The sequence below is a fragment of the Sminthopsis crassicaudata genome, chromosome 2, assembly GCF_048593235.1.
Source record: "Sminthopsis crassicaudata isolate SCR6 chromosome 2, ASM4859323v1, whole genome shotgun sequence".
NCBI lineage: Eukaryota > Metazoa > Chordata > Mammalia > Dasyuromorphia > Dasyuridae > Sminthopsis > Sminthopsis crassicaudata.
This window is the reverse complement of record NC_133618.1, coordinates 616,602,976-616,624,228: the sequence shown is the minus strand read 5'-3', so window position 1 is coordinate 616,624,228 and position 21,253 is coordinate 616,602,976. Positions and strand designations below refer to the sequence as shown.

The following is a 21,253-nucleotide window of genomic DNA, read 5'->3' as shown; positions in this document are numbered from 1 at the left end:
TCTCAGTAAATTAGGAAATATTCTAGGTGTCCTGATAATCTAAGTGCATCTACGTATAAGAGGAGTATACTTTATGTGTAATGTTTATTCTATTTAGATATATTTATATTTTAGCACAATTTCATAATTAAAATCAGAGATAAAGGTACTCCTACATATCTATATTCATTTTCTTATGATAGTTAACCTACCTCCACCACTTGACCCTATCTAAAATATACAATTAGACAAATACAATTTTTCCATTTCTTTCTTACTTTCCTCTTTCCCCCAAATATCCATTTGGGTAGACTCTTTCATTGGGATTGTTCATATTAGCTTGGGATAGAATGTAACCATCTTAAAGAATGTGAGCTCTTCAAAAGTAGGGACTGTTTCATTTTCTGTTTTTGTATCCAGAGCTTTTAGTATAGCATCTGTCACATAGTAGGTGCATTATAGCTCCTTGTCAGTTAATAAAACCTAATAGTTTTAATCCTAAATGCGGCAAAGTTATGCTTTGCTTCTATCTTAGACCAAAAAAAGGAATTCTGGTGTCCAGGGCAAATATCATTGAACATCTGGTGAGGAGAGACATTCAATTTCACGATTAATGGCCGTGGTGGGTTCAGGACAGAACTCTGGACATTTTCCTGAGAAAGCACAAGAGGTCCCAGGATATCGCCTGCCTGAATGAATAGATGTTGGGATATAGTCTCAAAACTAATTTTTTCTCCAGATCAGTAGAATGGACTATCCCATAGATTATTAGAAGAAACTTTTCATAATAAATTCTATGGGATCATAGGCACAGAATTGCATTTCACCTTAGAGAAAAAGCTGTTTATTTCTCTCAATTATATGTCACTTGTCATATCCTTTTCTTGTACTATTTATTTATACCTTCTCATCTCCTCAGCTAGATAGCTCAGAGACTATACCTCCTATATCTTTAAATCCTTCAAGAGTAACATATATATATATATGTGTATATATATATATATATATATATATATATATATATATATATATATATATATATATACACATATATATAGTATTTGACTTATGGAGTTAATTAATGAAAGAAGAAAGAAACATAATTATACCATTTGAAAAAGATACAACTGTACTTTAATTTATTAGCTTTCAGTAAAAGCACTTATAACATTCTATAGTATAGAAAGTATAATTTACAAAAATATAAAATCTTGGTTATTTTGTTTTAGTATTTAAACATATTACTATGTGTGTTATTTCAAGAATATGTGTGTCTCAGCAACTCGCACATCTGTGGGGTACATTGGAGTACTCCCTTCTTTTGCAAAATAAAATATATATTAGGAGGAAGCAACCAAAAATAGGTTATATTAACATACTGTATATATAGATATGTATAAAAGCTTATACAGTGCGCTACATTTGAATCTCAAAGAAAATATACATTTAAGCCCTTTATTACAGCCTTCTTTTCAATATAAATATGTATATTAAAAGGCAGGTGAGTGTTTTAAACAAAAATTTTTTTTATAGGGAATCAATAGGCTAGAGTGTGTGAAGCCTACTTTCCAAATTATGAGATGATAACATAAAAAGGCACAGGAATAATCTCAGGGTGTCATGACGAAAAGTTAATGCAATGATGGTTGCAAGTTCAGAGTAAGTAGAGAGTAGAAAGCCTTTGGGAAGGCCAATAGACTGGGTGCAATTAACTGAATTTTTGAACTCAGGGGGCTGTCATTAGTTATTAAGAAAAAATCTCCAAAAGAATGAAGAGCTCTCTCTACAACCTCATGGGGTTGTTTTTCCTGTGTGTGTGTGTTTACTGACATAAACAGAATTATAAATACAGCTGGACTCATTTCCGTGACACAAAGTCCCCAGTGTGCATTGCTTTTGTGATCAGATGGGATCTCTTTCCTTCCTTTCTGTCTTTTTTCTTCTTCTCTTTTTTTCTTAAACAGAAGTTCATGGCAGAGACTTATCGGCAGGCACAAGTCTCCACTGACATGTTCGGATACACCTTTAGTACCACGTTTCTATTCTCATCTAAGAAGAGTACACTGAGAGAGTTCATTTTATCGGGAACACAGCAGGGTTCTGGAATGCCTGGAATGATCCCCACTGCTTTTACAATGCTCTGGATTGTGGCATGGTTTGATGGTCGCACAATCTAGAAAGAAGAAAAAGAAACAGTTATTATTTTTACCTACAACTATTACCAGATTGGTTTAAGAGTAACAGAAGAAATGAGTGACAGGTAATGTCCCAAAAGTCTTAGTATATTTTCAGACTTTAATGAGTTCAGAAGTATAAAGGCTGAAAATTTATACAAACACTTAAAAGGTTAATTATTTAAAAATTTCAAATAGTAATATGTTTCTTATTAAAATTCCTCCTAGCCACCATCTTGTAAAATACATAGCTCTATTTAGTTGTCAAACTTTGTTAATTTTTTTTTTGGCTTATGCTTGGTGATTGACTGGATTATATTTATAATACTTATCTTAAAATCTTCCAGAAGAAAAGGTTTTGATCCATACATAGCAGCTTTTCTATAATCCCATAAGAAAAGATCTAATGGGGATAGATCAGGTGTTCAAGGTGACTAAGTTCAAAGTCATTCTATTTGTCTGAAAAAGTATCATCTAAACTATTGTACACACAATGTATAATGACATAATAATGATAAATGAAAATTTCCTTAGTTACCAGCCACAAAACTGAATGTATCAAGTAAATCTAAGTAATTAAACTTTCAAATGATGTTTTTTTTTTGTTGTTGTTGTTTTGTTAAGTTCATAGCATTTGTACTTCTGAAAAAAATAAAAGTTTAAAACTGGATTATGGGGATATCCTAAATAATCTGGAGAACAGTTAGAAAGTTGGTGAATTTCAATAACATCATGGAAAATGACATGGAAAAATACTGGAAGTGAAATCAATGCAGCAATCACTCATAACTTGAGAGGAAAGAGCAGTGAAACATGCTTCCTTCACTTCAGCAGAAACGGAATATACCACAGAAGTGAAAAAAAAAAGGATATATGTGCTAATGCATTGATTTGATTTTGCATAATGACACTTTATTGGAACAAGAGAAATATATTAGGGGAGGGGCAGGTTAGAGAGTCACTGGAAAGTGATAACGACTTAAACCAAAACAAAACAAAACAAAACAAAAAAAAAACCCATTCATTTTAAAAAGCAATCAAACCAACAAACATTTATTAAACTCTTATTGTGTGCTGGGTGCTATGCTTAAGTAACTAAGTAGTGCAGTGGATAGACTGCTGGGCCTGAAAATAGCAAGACCTGAAATTCAGATTTAACCCCAGATACTTAATAGCTGTGTGATCTTTGGGCAAGCCAGTTAATCTCTAATAATTTCAGTTTCCTTACTTGTAAAAAATGAAGTTAATTACAGCATCTACGTCATAGGATTATTGTGAGGGGACCAAATGAAATAATATTTGTAAAGTGCTTAGCACAGTACTTAGCACTATATAAATGCTTGGTACCTCTTTTTTAAAAAAGTGATCAGATTGACATCTAGTCTTAAACTGGGCACATAGCTATGGCCCTAGATTGATTGATAGATTCATCTAGGGAGTATTTTAAGATGGGGCAGTCAGGTGAAGTCATAGTGCACAGAGACCTGGATCTGAGCTCAGACCTGAGTTCAAATGTTACTTCAGCAGCTTAGCTGTGTGAGCCAGGATAAGTCACCTAAACTCAGATTACCTTCATTTACTTATCTATAAAATGGGAATAATAATAGCATTTCTCTCCCCCCAATCTTCCCAGGATTAAATGAGATAGCAATCGTAAAGTGCTATTATTATTAATTATTATTATTATTAATTATTGCTATCATTATTATCACTGAGAAGAGAAAACCAATTTAGCATTATACTTGATCATTGGTTATAAGTTTTCAGTATTGATTACATTTTATACTTTAAATGAAAATTAAAATGAAACTAATGCCTATATATAAATAAAACATTTTTCTCTCAAACTGAAAAAAGAGATCTCAGAAGTATTTATGAGTTATTAAATTGATAAGGTCACACACTTTTCATATTAAGTGACTTGCTGTCCACTCCGAGGCAAAAGATTCACTCTGTAAATTCTGAGAACAAACATTAAAACTTTCATGCCTGACACTCCATAATTTACCCTTGGTTTTGCTCACATAACCGTGGTTTTGACCCCGATGTGGCTTGGTCTCTACAGCCAAAGCCAAGGGGAAGATTTGTGGCTTTTTTCTTGGAGAAGAGAATGTTTAGCTTGGGCAATAAGGAAGAACTATTTTACTGAGAAAGGACAGAGGTGATTGGGACTCTAAAATGTCTCCACTCTGGAGGATGAGTAGGGCTGGAGCTTTAACTGTGAGGAACTATGAGAACTCTCAGAACAAATTCCTAGTGGAGATGAACCATTATACTCATCTGAGTCTGTTGAGGAAAATAGATTTTTCTGATATAGAAACCATCACCTTTATCTTCCAATTCTAATCATCCTATTATCAGCAAGAGTTTATGGGAATATTTAGTTATTTTACCAATTTCTATCTGTATGCTTTCCCTCCTAACACTGCCCCTGTGCTTCTCCCCCTGTCACTGCAAGCACAAAGTAGGTTTAGATAGACTAAGCCACCCTCTAGCTTTTAAAGGTTATACAGATTGGAAAAAAAGATAATAAAAAGTAAGAGGTGAAGAGGAGGCTCCAAATTAATGGACAGTCTCAGGAGACAGCAACAATTGAGACACATTCAGAGAAGAAACCTAACACTGATCTGCTATCTTGTAATTATTGGGCAAGAGAGTGTGAGCAGACTAGCATAAATCAACCTTCCTAACTAGGAAAACAAAATAAAAAAGTTGAAAGCTTGGCTTCTACTTAGCCAAGTTAGCTTTATTTCATTGCGTGGCTCAAAACTCCACCTTTAACCTTATATAGTCATTTTGAAAATGAAAGCATGCTACTATTTATAAAGTTCAAGGCTCTGTGGGTTAGTCCTTTGTTTCTCCTTTTTGAGGAGAGGGCAGGGATAATAAATAGAACTGGGGAAATAAAGGGGTTTTAAAGCTCATCTAATGTTACCTTTCATTTTATAGAGGAGACTGAAGCTCATAATAAAATCACATAGTAAATTGGTTGTTGGACTCCTGTACATCAAGTCCCAGTAGTATCTTTTCCATATACCAAAGAAAGCATTAAACATGTCCATCAAATATTTATTAAATACCTACTATACATAGTAGGTGCTTAATAAATATTTGTTGAACATACTTAATGACCATAATAACTGCACCCACCACACTGAGTGCTGTGAGAATCAAAGGAGATAAGCTATGCAAAGCACTTTGCAAACTTTAAAGCATCATATAAATAAAACATTAATAATGTGCTCAAGATGATTTTGGAAAGCCCATTTGGAATTCTGAATGCTACCACTAGTATGCAAGGTGGGCTATCCCTAAAAAGCATAGTGAAGTGCTCCCACTTAATACTTATAGGGGTCTGGAAATATTATTTCCTCTCACTGGGAAGTATAACTTGGGAAGAGACTGGTGAAGTTGAAACTGCATTGACTAGGCTCAAAGTATTGTTTCTGGAAGTTGATAGAAGGAGCAGCAAATGCCATTTGTCAAGACAGATTTATAATCCTACTTCTGAAACATCACTTTGGAAGACAGTTTCACATCCTTCTACCACTATTCCTACTCCCTATTCCTACTACCACTCGCAGTTCAAAGCAAATCTATTTCTTCCCCAAGTGACCCCAACCCCTCCAAATTCTCCCAGCCTATCTTATTTCCCGGTTTCTTTCTCAACTTTGGCAAATTCTGATACTTTAATCTTTCATTTTACAAATGAGGAAACTGAAATCAAAAGAGGCAAAGTGATTTTTTGGACAACATATTCAAGATTCTAATTCTTGAACTCTTTCAGTTGTTGATAACTGTTCTCAAAGATACACTTGCCCTTATTTCATTTTTCCTTTTCCCCTTCATGCAACTTTCCACCAGTCCCATCCCATTAATCCTCAAGCCTCAGTAAATATTTTGTGAGACCCAAGCTTACTAAGCACTTCTACATATTTTTCTGACTCAAAATTGTCAGATTTTATGATTAATGTATATCTACAGATACCTAGAACTTTATAAACTGGGGAAGAATAAAGTCATTCATTGGTGTGTATTTAGGTCTCATAGATGTGGTAGACTAGGACCTATGAGAGAATCATAATTTGACCAATGGACCCAAAAATGTTAAGTCATTTGTCCAAGGATTTATGGAAATACTAATTTATATAGTGACATGGAGTCACATTTATATAGTTTTATGCTTTGCAAAGTGATCCTTTCACAACTCTATGATTCATTCTAAGGATTTCATTCTTTGTATTTTATCCCTAGTGCCTTGAATATCAAAGGCACTTAAGAAATGACTATTAATTGCTTGCTCTGAGACATGCCCCAGATTAGCCAACTTCCTCCCTCCTGCTAAATTAGGCATTTAGGATCAAATATAAGATTATAAATCTAGAGCTAGAAGAGATCTTGGTGGTTATCTGGCCCAACCTTTTCATTTTATAGGTGAGGAAATTGAGGCTCAAGGAGGCAAAGTGATTTGCTTAAAGTCCCACAGACTGGCAGAGTAGGATTTGCCTTGGGACATCAAGTTCAGATCTCTTTTTTACCTCTTAGCTAAGTCATAACATTTCAGAATTGGAATTTTTTACCTTAAAGGTCATTTGGTCCTGGCATAGGGCCCTAACAGATTACCAATACATGCTAAAGATAGTAAGACATGGTAGAAAGAAGACTGGACTTTGGAGACAGAAACCTTGGAATGGAATTTTAACAAGTCACTTAATGTCTGTATTATCTTGGGTAAGTCATGTGACTCTGGTGGACTTCAACCTCCATCTGTAAAATCAGGAGCCTGGACTAGATGACCTCTTTGGCTGCTTCCATCTCCAATATCCTTTACTTCCAAGCACTGTAGCCCTAACACTAAAGTAGAAGGTGGATGGCCTTCAGGGTAGGGTTAAGTACCATCCAATCAAATAGTAGTTTTGCTTCTAGGCACAATTCACATGGAAGAGAGAAATAATTGATGATAGAGCTCTGGTCCAGGGTTCTGAGGGAAGATTCAGCCTTAGACTGTTGACTTAGAGTGCTAGTAAATTTCAAAAGAAATGGAGTTCTTCACTCCATCATCATGACTTTCTCATCAATCAAAGTAATTTTGTGCATGACTGTAATAAGGCAATCGTTTTGCTCTGCCAAAAGCCCCTGAAAGTCTGTGATTTAGAAACAAATCCCAATTTGGCTTCCAGGAAAGAAGTCAGTTCTTATATGAAGAGGTAATTAGTGGAAAATTAGCTTCTAATTTAGAATGACCTGGGATCATATTCTGCCTCTTACATATTAGCTGGGTGATAGAGGGCAAGTCACTTAACCAATCAGCATTCCAGGAACTTCCCTAAGACTTAATGATATAACAGTTGTCAATCAGCATTGGGGAGTGAAGTGGGATCCTTATTGAAAGCTTTCTATACCAACAAAATAACAAAGTCATGGCTGTACCCCATCTTCCATAACATAAGTAAATCTGTTCTCTGAAAACAATTCAGCTGCTCAGTTTCACTAAAGAAATAGAATGGTATAGAGAAATTGGTCTATATAGTGATTATAGGGGAAAGCTCTGCTACTAGCTGAATTTAAGAAGTCCCTTTATTTCAGTTTTCTCATCTGTGAATGAAGGGTTTTGATTTGAGATCTGAAGCTGGGCTTGAATTCTTATTTTCTTGACTACAGGATTGGCTCTCTACCTAGTATAGCCCAAGAATATAAACTCCTTGAGGGAAAGAAATATTTCTTTTGTAGTTCTGTACTTCCACAACTTAGCAGACTGCGTAGTACACAGAAAGCACTAAATAAACTCTTACTGATTGACTTATTTTCTATTCTTCCCTTACACAAGCATTGATGTTCCTTATATAGTAAAGTTCAACAGCCATCCAACAAAAGGTTGGTCATTTTAACATGACATTAGAGAAGATTGGATATTTCAGAAACACTAATGGCTCTGGGTATAAAATTTGAATTTTCTAGTAGGCCTATTTAATATAAAATCTATTATGGTTATGTCTTTCATTAGAATGAGCTGGGCTTTACGTCCAGCACAGCTTGGGAAATGAGAAATGTTTTAGCCTAGCAGCACTTATTCTAAGGTTTTGAACCTTGACAAACACTTTTGAGAAGCAGAGAGATAAACAGATGGACACAGAATGAAAAGAATGGTGATAAAGTTAGGAATTCTTTCTTGCTTCAATTAGAACTAGTGTAGGGTTGAGAGAGACGATTTCTGTAGCAGGGGAAAATGTATAACTGGCCCAACTTATTTTCACAGTCCCTACATCTAGTAATAAATTATTAGGATTATCCTACTGAAGAGGAATTCAAGTAGAAAAACAACAACTCACTCTACCTTGGGCATTGGGAACTCACAAGCCCCAGAACAGTAATAGGCATCAAATGATTTGGGTGATATGATCCATTCATTCCACCCTATGTCAGCAAAGTCAACTTTTAAGTATCTCCTTGAGCAAATTCTTGGCTCATTCCATTGTTTTCTTCGGGCCTTTTTCATGGTTTTCTCATCAAAATTCAGCATCTGAGATTTTGTGAGCATTTCATTGTGATCTTGTCCCTTTTTCCTTCGGTCCTTCCGGGATGATTTAGGTTTTAGGGCCTTATAGGCATTCTCCCACAGGTCATGTTTATGATAGTGTTGAGGGTGATGAGTGTGGTGGAGGTGATGGGGATGGTGAACACTGTATTCTACCTCTGGAAGCTCATTGTCATGGATGGAACCAGGAACATAAATGTCCCTCCTCACCCGAGAGTCAGTGGAGGCGTTAGGTGAGCGGCTTGGGTCAGTGTCACTAGCTGGGAAGGGGTCATACCTCTGGAGAGTAACTGCCACACTATTAGGCTCAGAGATCGCTAGATCATTAGCATAGACAAGGATGTAGGGCATGTTGTTAGGTCCTGGGCCATGGAAGACTTGGTCCTTCTCCCCAGAATCGAGCTCAGCTAAGAGGAGAAGCTCCCCATCCTGTTTGGCTTCCTTAATAATGTGAGAAATATCCTTGGTTTGCCAAACACCCCTTTGGTGGGGGAAGATAGTCACATTACCCTTGACCAACCCCAAAGGTGTATTCTGTGGGACGCTGCGGAATATTAGGTGGAAACGGGGGAGCGGTTGTAGATGCAGAAGGCGGCAGGAGGAGTTCTTGGAACGTTTGCAAATGACTTCTCGGGAACGAGGTCGCCGATCTGAGTAAAAGTGGAATGTGGCTGAAAGAACCATTTCTGAATCTTGCATCGATGTCAAATTGAAATGATACAAGGCTTTCTGATTAATCATTTCTGTGAGGAAAGTAACAAAACAAAACAAAACTGGTTAAGGACATGAGCATATCCACACTTCTGAATATAAGCTTTAATATTTCACTGTAGCAAAAATACTTATAATTGAATTATTCAGATAGGAAAAGAAGAATTAACTTCTGGAGGGGCTAATATGTAATGATATCCATTACTGATTCTGTATGTAATCCAACAGTTCTTAATTCTTTTGGGGGGAGAGTGGGAGAACATGAATAAGGATATAAATTGGTAATTCATAGTTTGAGGGAGCTTGCAGTGTACTGAGAATAAACACTTATGACTTGTCTGAAGATGTTTTTAGCAGTGATCCCTCTTCTCCAGAGGTACCATGGTAACCTTTTTGTTTTTCTACTTGGTCTTCCTTCTCCTTCTTTTCCTCTACAACTATTGCAACTATTACTACTAACTTTTATTTAAGATTTTCGATGATCCTCATATAAATTATCTAATCTGATTCTCCCAATGACCCTGGGAGGTTGATGCTATTATATTCAATTACAGATGAGGAAATTGAGGAACAGAACAGTTAAATGATAACACTTAGACCTACATCTTCCTGATTCTGAATGTTTTTGTTTAGTTGTTTTTTATCAGGATCAATTCTTCATGACCCCACTTGGGATTTTCTTGGAAAAGATACCAGTGTCCTTTCCTTCTCCAGTTCATTTTGCAGGTGGGAAAATTAAGGAAAGCAAGGATAAATGATTTGTTCAGAGTCACACAGCCAATAAGTGTTTGAGATTAGATTTGAACTCTAAGGCCATCTGTTTATTTACTAAACTACACAGACTCTCAACACAAACATGACTTACCTAGATTAGGTACCATTTACCAAAGATCCTGATATTGAATATGCTTATAATACTATCTATAGGAAAACTGCATCTATGTTTAACAATAGAAACTGTTTAGACATCTGCAGCTCATTTTACTAAAGGATTTCAAAGCCTTTTTACACACACACACACACATACACATATGTAAAAAGATGAACATCTCAAGGGCAGCTAAATGGTACAGTGGTCAGAACACTGGCCTTAGAATCAAGAGGACTTGAATTCAAATATGTCCTCAGACATTTAACACTTCCTAGCTGTGTGACCCTGGGCCAGTTGCTTAACCCCAGATATCTCAGCTCCCTAGAGACACCCAAAATCCAAAGGCCTCACACAGTGATAGAGCACATCAAATGCCAATGGCAGACCTGGCACAGTACCCCTGATCACTTAACCCTAAAGCCTTCCCTGTGTCCTGCCAGGTCCTTCTTCTGCAAACATTTCATTACATCGCCTCCTTTTTACATGTCCCCTTTTCCCCCTCCCTAGCCCATGTCCAGAAAATTCAATATCCTTTCAACAGATGTTTGAAGACTCTTGCAAACTAACAAATAAATCTCCAAAATCTCATATTCATTTTCTGGGGAAGCTGGGAGGGAATGAATGTGTGTGTGTGTGTGTGTGTGTGTGTGTGTGTGTGTGTGTGTGTGTGTGTGTGTTTGTGTAGTTTTCTCCTTTTTGAAGGGCTACTAAAATTTACATAAAAACAGGAGCTGTTTTGTTCCCACTTTCATCTTCCCCTGCTGCTTTCTCCCCCACTAAAAGTCATAATTCTATGTCAATTGCAATATAATCCCCTCCACAGCAACACCTCAAAACCCCTGATTGAAGAGCATGTCTCCAAGTGGGAGAATGAGCAGCAGGAGAGAGAAACCCTTGCGAAGCTCCTTCTTACAATCACAGACAAGCTTCTAAAGCTGGGAGAGACACAGGAGGGAGGCTGAAGTGGGACAAAGCCCAGTATTATTGGGAAAGAGAATGTTCCCGGCACTTTCCAGGAAGTGTCTCTGCCTCATTGACACTTGGTTCATATTTGATCAAGTGGAAGCCGCTTCCTCCCTTATAAATCGGTCAAGTAATATTGAGAGGTTTGTTCTATGGGGTGGGGTGGGAGAGGGGGGTAGGAAAAGGCCCAAGTAGATTTGGAGCATTTTCAACTTCCCGTCTTATAGCCTAGGAAAAAAGATACAGATGCATTTAGCTCATGCAAATATAGTAATAGATGGAGATTTATATCACTTAGAATGCTCTCCTCCACAGGACCCCATTCTGACAAACTCAGTGTGGAACTAAATTGGTGAAAAACTTGAACCCAGATCTTCTAGGCTTCAAGTTAAACTCTATTCACTAGAGACTGCCTCTGGTGCATTTAAATAGTTTCTTTAAGCAGGACTGTGTTTACAGCAACTAAGCTGGTTGCTCAGTACAGTTATACCTTCGTGACCAAATCCTTTGAGAACAAAGCTTTTAATAGTGAGCCAGTGCCTGCAGAAGTTGGGACTTGTCTGCTCTCCTCAGTGCTAAGGGGGTGGCTCTGATGGCTAATGTAATGGAAAAGTGTTTATTGGGCTATTACTTTGTGCCAAGTAGAATGCTGGGCTCTGGGAATACAAAAAACAAAACAAAACAAAACAAAACAAGATAAAACAAAGCATTTCCTCCTTTTAAGGAGCTCATACTCCAATTTACTCCAATTGGGGGAGATGATATAGAAAGAAGATTTATGATCATATTAAGTCTTTGGCCCAAGAAGTTCTGATAGTTTTTGGGCAGGATAAGTAGCAGGATAGATAGTAAGGTCCTGAGAATCTTGGGGAATAGTAGATTCAAGGCTTAGAGTCATGTGAGGCTCTAGGATATCTTAAGCAGAAGTAAGGATAGGGGGTATTCTGCTCCTATTTGAACTTGTCTTTGGAGGCAATGAAGATTAGAGAGGAAATATAGTCTAATAAACAGTAAAGATTTAGGATCTCATGCTCTCTTGGAAAAGGAAAGGAGGAGGAAGAAGAGGATGAGGGAGAGGAAGAGGAAAAGTTGTTCATGGACATCCAGGTTAAGAATTTAGGGGAAGTTAGGTTGGCACAGTGGATAGAGCACCAGCCCTGAAGTCAGGAGAACCTGAGTTCAAATCCGATCTTAGACACAACACTTTCTAGCTGTGTGACCCTGGCAAGTCACTTAACCCCAACTGCCTCAGCTCCCCCCCCCCCAAAAAAAAAAAAAAAAAAAAAAAAAAAAGAATCTTTCCCTTAGAGTTCCTCAGGCCATTTCTGGTAGGAACTTGATCCTTTTGGGTCCTATTGTCCCAGTGGGAAGAAGTCATGGAATTAAGTACCTGATTGAAGGTCAGTGGAATTAAAGTCAGAGAATGTTACAGCTGATGAGGAAACTGCAGCCTCAGATAAGTCAAACAACCTGGTCGAGATACCACAAACAGGAGGTTGTAGAACTGGAGTCAGAATCCAGATCTCTCAAGTAGAATACTAATGATCTCAATGTGACTGGCATTCATTATTGGTTGCACTAAAATCCAGGTTCCAGTTTCACCTCACCCATTCTAATTGGTTAAATATTATATACCTGGGAAAAAAATAAGCCAAAAAAATTTATGAAGGCTAATTTGATAATATAGAGAGAGCTGGGCTAATACAAGAGGCATTTGAAATCTACATCTATTTATGTCTTTTTCAGAAAAATATCAAGGAAAATGGAGCAGAAATATGACTTGATTATTTCCCTGATATGGCATGGGCTGAGGATTCCTGGGTTTATGTATATATATCTATATCTATATATCTATATATCTATATCTATATCTATATCTATCTATCTATCTATCTATCTATCTATCTATCTATCTATATATATATATATATAAAATATGAGATTTCCCTTGTGATGAGATCTTGGGTAAGTAGGTGGGATTGGCAGAGAAAGTCTGAAGTACTGACAAGATTATAATACTTCCTGAGGCAAGTATAAAAAAAAAAGCACTGCTAGGGATCAGCTTAACCTTACAGTCCTACCCCTAGTGGTGGTCTTGGGAAATGCTATTTTACTGATTTCAACCAGAAAACCAAACTGTGATGTCAGACCTCTGAGGTTAAATTTCCCCTAACCAGCCCAGTTTTCTACCTCATGGTATCTTTCTTCTCCCCTCCTCCCCTCCTTGTTATAGCTAACTAACTCTTTGGGTGCCAAACTCCTTTGTGGATTTAGATGGCCAATTAATGGCAAACTCCCACCTCTTGATGTATTCTCTTTCTCCTGATTAATTCCACTAAGGAACTTGTCTTTTCCATTGTTAATTGTTAAAACCCCTTTCCTTGTTAACTAAAGCATTTTTAATGCTCTCCCAATACTATTTCATATTTACCACTCCTGGTGTCTATTTTAGCTCTTCATTTTGCCCATAACTTTTTCTCATAGATAAAGGTACCTTTTGGTACAGAGAACGCCATTGTGAATTCTTCACACGTGTGTGCCTTGCACTTTGTATTCCAATTAGGAATAGTTACTCTGACCTCACCACTTGAAAAATTAGTTTCAGATATTCACAAAGTGAGGATGTTTTCTAAAGAGCCATATTTATATACTCAGAATGATGCAAGGGCAGGACTAGGAGAATGAGGCAATAAGGAATACCCAATAGTGGGTAGACTGTGGAATCAGGGCAAGGCAATTAACTTTTGAGACTACATGTTTCAGATGTGCATTGGAAGAAAGGGCTTTTCTCACCAGAAATCTTCTATATCAATAAAATCCCAAGTCTGCTCCCCCCAATAAAATACTCTTTCCTCCTCCCCCCCAAAACCACCTACATATACACAAAACCAGGCATAGATGAAGTAGCATCAGCTTGAAGGGAGACAACTGGACTCAACTTCTTGATTCTGACATTTCCCATCTATGTTACTGTAGACACCTCACTTTACCTCTCTAAGGTTGTTTCAAGCTTGTAAAATGGGGAAAATATCATTTGCATTATCTACCAACTGAGAAACAGCTTGGCACAGTGGACAGAGAATTATTTCTGAAACCGGTTTAAATCTTACCTCTGACACAGGAATTATAGTCTCCTGGGCAACTCACTGAATTCCCAATGTCCTAGATAATTCTCTAGGGCTTTAAATTTTTTTTATTTTAATTTTTAAAAGCTGCTCCCAGGCATGGGCAAGCCAATTTTCCATACAAAAGAAAGCAGTGATCTATCTCAAAGGGCTGGTGATTTTGCTTTCTTCAGATAAACCTTTTAAGTTTCAAATGGACCTATGTGACTACTAAAATCATTTCTGCTTTCATTGAAAGATCAATAATAACCTCTAGCCAAAGCCTCCAGGGCTCATTGTTTGGATTTTGCAGGCTTAAAATGTGATCTTCCTCTGCAATTTTTGTGTTGGTAAATTAGGCCATCTTTTGTCTCTATCCCAGCCTAGACCCTGGTCATTGAATGGGAGTAGCCTTGGACAAACTGAGACCTGGGATGTAACCTTGATTTAGGTCATCTGCTGCATTCTGAGCCATTGCCAGTCATCTTGACTTGTGTTTTGCCACTTTGCTTCCATGACTGTGGAAGAGAGAGTCGACACTGCCAAATTTGTGCAACTCTGCCTCACTTAAATCGGAGTCGTGTGCAAGTCATCACTCATAGGTGATGTCATTGGCCCTCTGAAAATAAAGGATGAACAACAGCATGTGAGCAAAGTGCTATGTTAACGAGTGATTAACACAGTGCATTGCATGTAGAAGGTGATTGATAATTGTCTTGTTGGTATTCAGTTGTGTCTGACTTTTCCTGAAAGCATTTGGTTGGTTTGATTTTTTTTGGACAAAGATATTTGCCATTTCCTTCTCTAGCTAATTTTACAGACGACAAAAATTGAGACAGAGCAAAGTGACTTGCCTAGCATCACACAGTTTTGTGTACATTCAGATCTGAGTTACACATTAGTCTCTAGTCTAAACTCTAATATTTTTTAAGTTTTCTTAATTTATTCCTCTTTCAACTAACTCCCTTATGCTGACTCTCTGTGAAGCAAAAAGAATAATCAATGTTTACAGACTTCTGAAAAGCAATCCAGTTTGAAGTAATTTGAATGGAAATGGATATAGATTTTGCTATTTAGTTCAAATATGTCTAAACCCCAGAGTTCCTTCTCATTCTCAAATTCATAGAGTTAAATGAACCACTATCTGAAAAGTGCTTTGCATGCCATGAAGATTTATAAAAATCTAACTTGTTATGTTTGCCATTCTTGAATGGGGGGAGTATTCTAGCCTCTCTCTCAAAAATTTTGATCTGTCCCTTTGGGTTGACAGAAAAGGGGTTCATCTCAAAACATGAGAATACTGGCCAAAAGTCTAGGGCACCTTTCCTCCCTTTGAGATTAATAGAAAGTGCCTGGGATTCCTCCGGAGTATGGGATTTCCCCCTTGTTTCCCAGCATGGATTAGCTCAGTTTACAGAAGACACGACAAAGGCATCTAGTTCCTAGTAAAGTTTGTGAGTTCTTAGTGATTCATGTTTTACTATCAGGGATACAAGGCATGCTCTTACCCTTCAAGCACAAACAACAACAAAAAATACCACCCAAGATGCTGAAAGAAAGGGGTAAAATTCAGGGAGGAAAGATCCTTCTTTTGAAATCTTAAACAAAACGCTTTTTTTTTAAAAGTCCAAAGTAGTTTCTGAAATTTTCTCTGGGGAAGAGAGAAGGGAAAGATCACTATTGTAAGGTAAGGAGTTCAAGAATGACAGAAACATATGAGGTGCTGTAGTGAGCTCACTGTCACTGGAGATAGTCAAACAAACCAGATATATACTTTTAAAAGATGTTGTAGAAAGATTTCATGTAGCAGGTAGGAGATTATATTGGATGACTTCATAGACTTCTAGTTCTAGAATTGGTTCCTTTGAAAGACATTTTAAGTAGTCAACAAGTATTTATAAAGTGCCTACAATGTGTCAGGCACAACACTAAATTCTGGGGATACAAAGAAAGGCCACCCTCCTCCCCCCAAAACTTTTTGGTTTCAGTGAGCTTACTGTTTAACAGGAGACAACATGCACATACTATGAACAAACAAGATATCTTTAGATTACAATTTAGATAATCAACAGATTGAAGGTCCCAGGATTAAGAGGGAACCAAAAGACTTGTGGAAGATGAGAATTTAGCTAGAATTTTGGGGGAAAAACAACCAAACCCAAATTCATCTATTGATTTGATGTAAATATAAACTTCTTTTGATTATCATGAATTCTTTGCTGAACTTGGAAAATTCTAACCAACTTGATTTTGTGCATTCTGCAGTTCCTAATGACCCAACTGCAGAACCTGTTTATGTGGCCAAGTATCATGTGGTTTTACTCTGACCCTAGGAGGCCGTCTGTGCTAATTATGTGATGGGTTTGGGCTCAGTGCATGCCAAATTTAGGTCCAAGTGCTACTCTTTACAGTGTTATCACCCCCTAGATAAACAAAGAGTCTAAACACTCCAGGGATTTTTGCCCCTTCATCCATTACCCCTGAAACAGCTGTTACTTTACACCACCCAAAGGAAGATGGAAAATATGACTGGGATATGAAAAAAAAACAAAACAAAACATGGTGGGAGTCTGAAAACCAGGGGGTGAGATGGTGTAGGGATACAGTAGTCAAGGTCCTGTAGCTTTCTGTAAGGAGCTGTTCAGTGGCTAAGCCCCAACCACAAAGTAACTGCAATCAAACTAGTTGCGGATTGTAGGTGGTACTCCATTAATGCATATTCAGTGGAAAATACTATGCACTTATTAAAATAAAATCCAAATTGGAAGGGAAATAAAGATTCATTGGCACCATGAAACCCATTTTGACGTGCCATTAAATTTCTATATTACACAAGTGTGTTACAGGGCTTGTTTTGAATTTTGAATTTTTTTTAATAGTTCAAAACTGCCAAGATCTCTTAGTTTATAAGCAACCCAGCCCAGTAGGTAAAGAAACAGACTTTTGAATAAGGATTTGAGTTCTACTCTGATAGAATCCCATGGAAGTCATTTAAACTCTACATATCTGCTCTCATATTTAAAATAAAACAAGTGGGGACTTAGAATCCAGGCTCCTTTTAAAATCTGTAAGGGACAGTTAATAAAAACTAGCATCTACCTCTCTCCCTTTGAACAAGTAGGGTCCTAAGGGTGTGGTACAGTGCAGCCTCCATGAACATGTCAGTTAATTTTGCTGAATGGCTTTATTTTCTCTTTCTTGTTTATTCTTTGATACAAAAGTTTTTCTCTCTGGAAAAATGGGGAAGAATATATTTAGAATATATTTAGAAATTCAGGTATATGAATATAAATGAAGACATACAAAAAGCATAGCATTTTGTGGGGTATGCATGCCCCAGATTTCAAGTGCATGATTGAGCCTTTGGGGTGGATAAAGTAAAATGTAGTGAGAAATGGCTTAAAATAATTTTCAATGGCTCTTTCCTTGTTTCTAATCTCTATGCTGACAAAACATCCCCTAGAATTAAAAAAAATCAATATTCTTAAATTTAACTTATTCTAATCTTAAAATAGTTGTAGCACTGAATTATTAGGACCCAGAAGGTGAGTCCTTTTCTTAGCTACACTTAAATAATATGTCATCAATAGTTTTTGTTGTCAATCTATACCAGTGATTTAATCTGAGTAGGAACCCACTATGGAAGGTGTCTTTTCCAAGGCAATTGGCAACACTTTGTAACTTCTTGTATTGCAAAGCTTCATGCAAAGTACTGAAAGATTGGATTATCAGCACGGTGCAGGTTGGTATCTCCTCTGCAGCTCCAATTAAAAAGCACTAATAAGGTAAAATGGCTTGCCCATGATCATACAACTAGTAGGTGTTAAAAGCAGGCCTTGAATTTAGATTTTCTCCACACCAAAGCCTGTTCTCTGACTGGTTTATCATACTGTCTTTTGTGATCATGATGATCACTATTGAAAACAGCAGAAAAACTATTCTATTAGTACACAGTGCTGTTTTAGGATCAGAGGACGAAAGTTACAGGGAAGCCGACTTTAGCTAAGCAATAGGAAAAAAATGTTTTAAGAATTGGAGTTCTCTGAAAACCAGAAGAGATTGTTTTATATAGTAATGGTTTCTCCATTATGGAAGCTTTCCATCACTAGCTGACTGAGCAGTTGTTAAAGGTGATGCTAAAGAAAGGAGATTCCTGCACTGCTTGTGAGGTTAGGATGGATGCCATCAAACTCTTGACTCTAAGAGCTCCTGAGGCTACGTGTCAAACAGAGTTAATCAGAACGGTCTGCCTCTAACCAAGATACTTACTCTATGGCTGCCTTCTTTCTCCTAACTACAAGATTAAGATAATCAGATTTGCTCCCCACCTCCCTGGCTGGTAATGAGTTGATGGGCTTCTATCAGTGAAACAGAGACACTCAGAGGATCAGAGGCAGGAGCAAGTAAACAGATCTTAGAGCAAAAGAGCAAATAAAACTAAATAAATATAAAACCTCTAGCAGAGCCTGTATTCAAAACATGTGAAATGTTCAAAAGCCCAAGTTACATAGAGAAATTCTTTCGATACCAGAGAAGGAAGAGGCACACAGACCCTACTTTTCACCAAATCCAATAAATGTTTCTTCATCTTGCAAAGCCAAAAACACATAGCAACAGGGAAGAGAGCTGGAAATTGGGGATCAGAAAACTTTCTAGCTTCTCCCCCCCCCCCACTTGCTGTGTGACCCTGAATAAATTGCTTAACTCTCTCTGTTGCAAATTTTCCATTTTTCCAATGGATTTAATTAATAATCCCTGGGATGACTATGATTACATAGAAGTTACTGATTGCTTTCAAGCTTTAAGGGGCATTAACCAAATTAGTCCACTCCTGTGGTGAAGGGACAGAGACACTTCTTTAATCAGCTGCCCTTTGAGAACAGCCTCTTCTTAGCCGAGTGTGGGGAAGTCCCTCTTACCATATTTCACCGAGGACCCCGAAACATCCCCCAAGTTGGATCTCTTGGGGAAGCCTTGTTACTACAGTGCAACAATCCATCCATCCTAATGGAATTGTTGCCCTTGAGATCGTGAGATTACAGAGTGGAATCGAGGAATCTCTACCTTACGCTCCCAAACAAGGAAAAACTCTGGTTTCTAGAACAGGGGCAGCCTTCGGGACACGGAAAGGGGGGCTGAGTGAAGCTAAAGAAGGCTATTGCTTGCACGTTGACAGATGGCGCTCTTACCAACTTCACCCCACAGTAGACCTGTGAAGTTAGAGGGGGGAAAGAATCAAGGTCTGGTTGGAGAGGACCTATGGTAACAGAGAACTTCCTCGAAAGAAAGCTTTGCTACTTTCTTGCAAGTTAATGAGCCTAAAATGCCCCCCCGCTCCTCCGACCCCCACCCCAGTCAGCCCACCTGGCTGGCCCACCTCAGCGGGACATTAGGGCAGTGTCAAAACAATTTGGTCAAGAGATGTCCATCTGTCTTGACCAAGGTGGGGCCCTTGGCGATGCTGAATAGCCATACTCTGCTAGGAGATAGAAGTAGAGGCTTCTGCACGAATTGCTCAGGTGCTTCTAACACATCAGGGTTCCTAGGACCCCGCAAGATTCTTTTCGCTCGTTCTCTCTAAGAGTGAGGAGAAAGGCACCGAGATCGCCAAGGCGCTCCCGGGAGGGAGTTTTGACAAGTTCTTAGGGAGTCCGGGAAGGAGAGAGTGGGGACGGGGATAAGTCAGCTTACCCAGCGTGGGTTTGAAACTGCGAACGGTGTTGCCGTCTCCCGGCCGGCTGCCCTCGCGGTTGTATTTCTCATAGAGCTTAAGCATGTGGACAGCTACCATGTCCCGAGCGCCGGCGCCCAGGGCTGCGGAGACGTCCCCCAGGCGCTCGCTGCCCGCCGCCGCCGAGCTGGAGGAGGCCGAGGCGGAGGAGGAGAAGGCGGCCGGAGCCCCACTGAACAAGAAGTCGTAGGCAGCCGGGGGCAGTCCGAGCGCTCCGGGAGCGTGGCTGCCGCCCGCTCTCCCCGGCACCAGCAGCAGCAGCAGCCGCGGCATCAGCAGCAGCCCGGCCCGAGCGCGGCGCCAGGCCATTTGGAGAGCCCGGGAGGGAGGGAGGGAGGAAGGCGGGAGGGCGGCCTGGGCTCGGGGTGGCACTTGGGGAGTGGTTGCAGCTTTTGCTGCTGCTGCTGTTGCCGCCGCCGCCGCCGCCGCTGCAGCTGCTGTAACTGCTGTGGCTGCAGCAGCTGGGAGCCCGCGATCGCCGCCCCACCCACCCGGGGTCTGGAGCCGCAGCTGGCAGCCTGGGCGCTGAGACTCAGCTCTCGGGACGCCCGTGTGGGTTCGCTTCTCCCGTTCCCCCGCTCTCTGGCTGCGCCGCTCGCTTTTTGCACGGGTGAAGGGTAGCGGGGATACGGCCCCGAGAAACAGCGCTGGGGGGTGGGGGTAGGAGTCGGGGTGTGGAAGGCGAGCCAACCAATCACCTTGCCTGCGAGGTGAGAAGTGCTGGCATGGAGGGGGGGGGATCAGAGAGGGGAGGGGGAAAGGGGGAGCCCGGCGTTCCCTCCGCCCTCAGGATGGACCAAGGAGGTTGGTTGCCTGCCTTCTTGCCTGCCCGCCCGCCTGCCTGCTGAGGGACTAACGGATCCTGCTCGGGGAAACTTTGCAGATGAACTGTTCCTACTCTGTTTTGTTGGGGTAGGGGAGGCGAGGCGGAGCACCCCCCCTCCCCTCCGGTCCCCATTTGGTAGGGGAATAAAGCTCGGGCTCTCAGAGAATGACATCTAAATCTTTACAAGCACCGGGGCACAGGTCAGCCCAGCAGTGGTCTTAAAGAAAAGTGACTTGTCCTTTCTGGAGGGCTATGCGTTCTGTGTCTATGTGCGCGTTTCTATAAGAGTGCCTTGGCTGGAGCTCCTCTAAGCTGCGTGATTGTACTGTTAGCGTGTGTCCCGCAGGGTTACGTTTGCC

General features: G+C 39.4%; 1 protein-coding gene across 1 annotated transcript; it reads right to left on the bottom strand.

The window, feature by feature from the left end:
* Positions 1 to 1,085: 1,085 nt before the first annotated feature.
* On the bottom strand, positions 1,086 to 20,762 carry GDF10 (growth differentiation factor 10). Its single transcript, XM_074296141.1, has 3 exons — positions 20,029 to 20,762; positions 8,488 to 9,431; positions 1,086 to 2,152 (listed from the first exon to the last, which is right to left on the bottom strand). The coding sequence occupies exons 1-3, from the start codon at positions 20,375 to 20,377 to the stop codon at positions 1,961 to 1,963; spliced, it is 1,485 nt and encodes a 494-aa protein (XP_074152242.1). The 5' UTR covers positions 20,378 to 20,762; the 3' UTR covers positions 1,086 to 1,960.
* Positions 20,763 to 21,253: the final 491 nt, after the last annotated feature.

Excerpts from the sequence above, each read along its gene's own strand:
- GDF10 (XM_074296141.1), bottom strand. The coding sequence starts at position 20,377 with ATGGCCTGGCGCCGCGCTCGGGCCGGGCTGCTGCTGATGCCGCGGCTG. Across the intron at positions 9,432-20,028 it reads CAGTTTCAAACCCACGCTGG|AAATGATTAATCAGAAAGCC; the intron begins GTAAGCTGACTT and ends CTTTCCTCACAG. Across the intron at positions 2,153-8,487 it reads GTGAGTTCCCAATGCCCAAG|ATTGTGCGACCATCAAACCA; the intron begins GTAGAGTGAGTT and ends TCTTCTTTCTAG.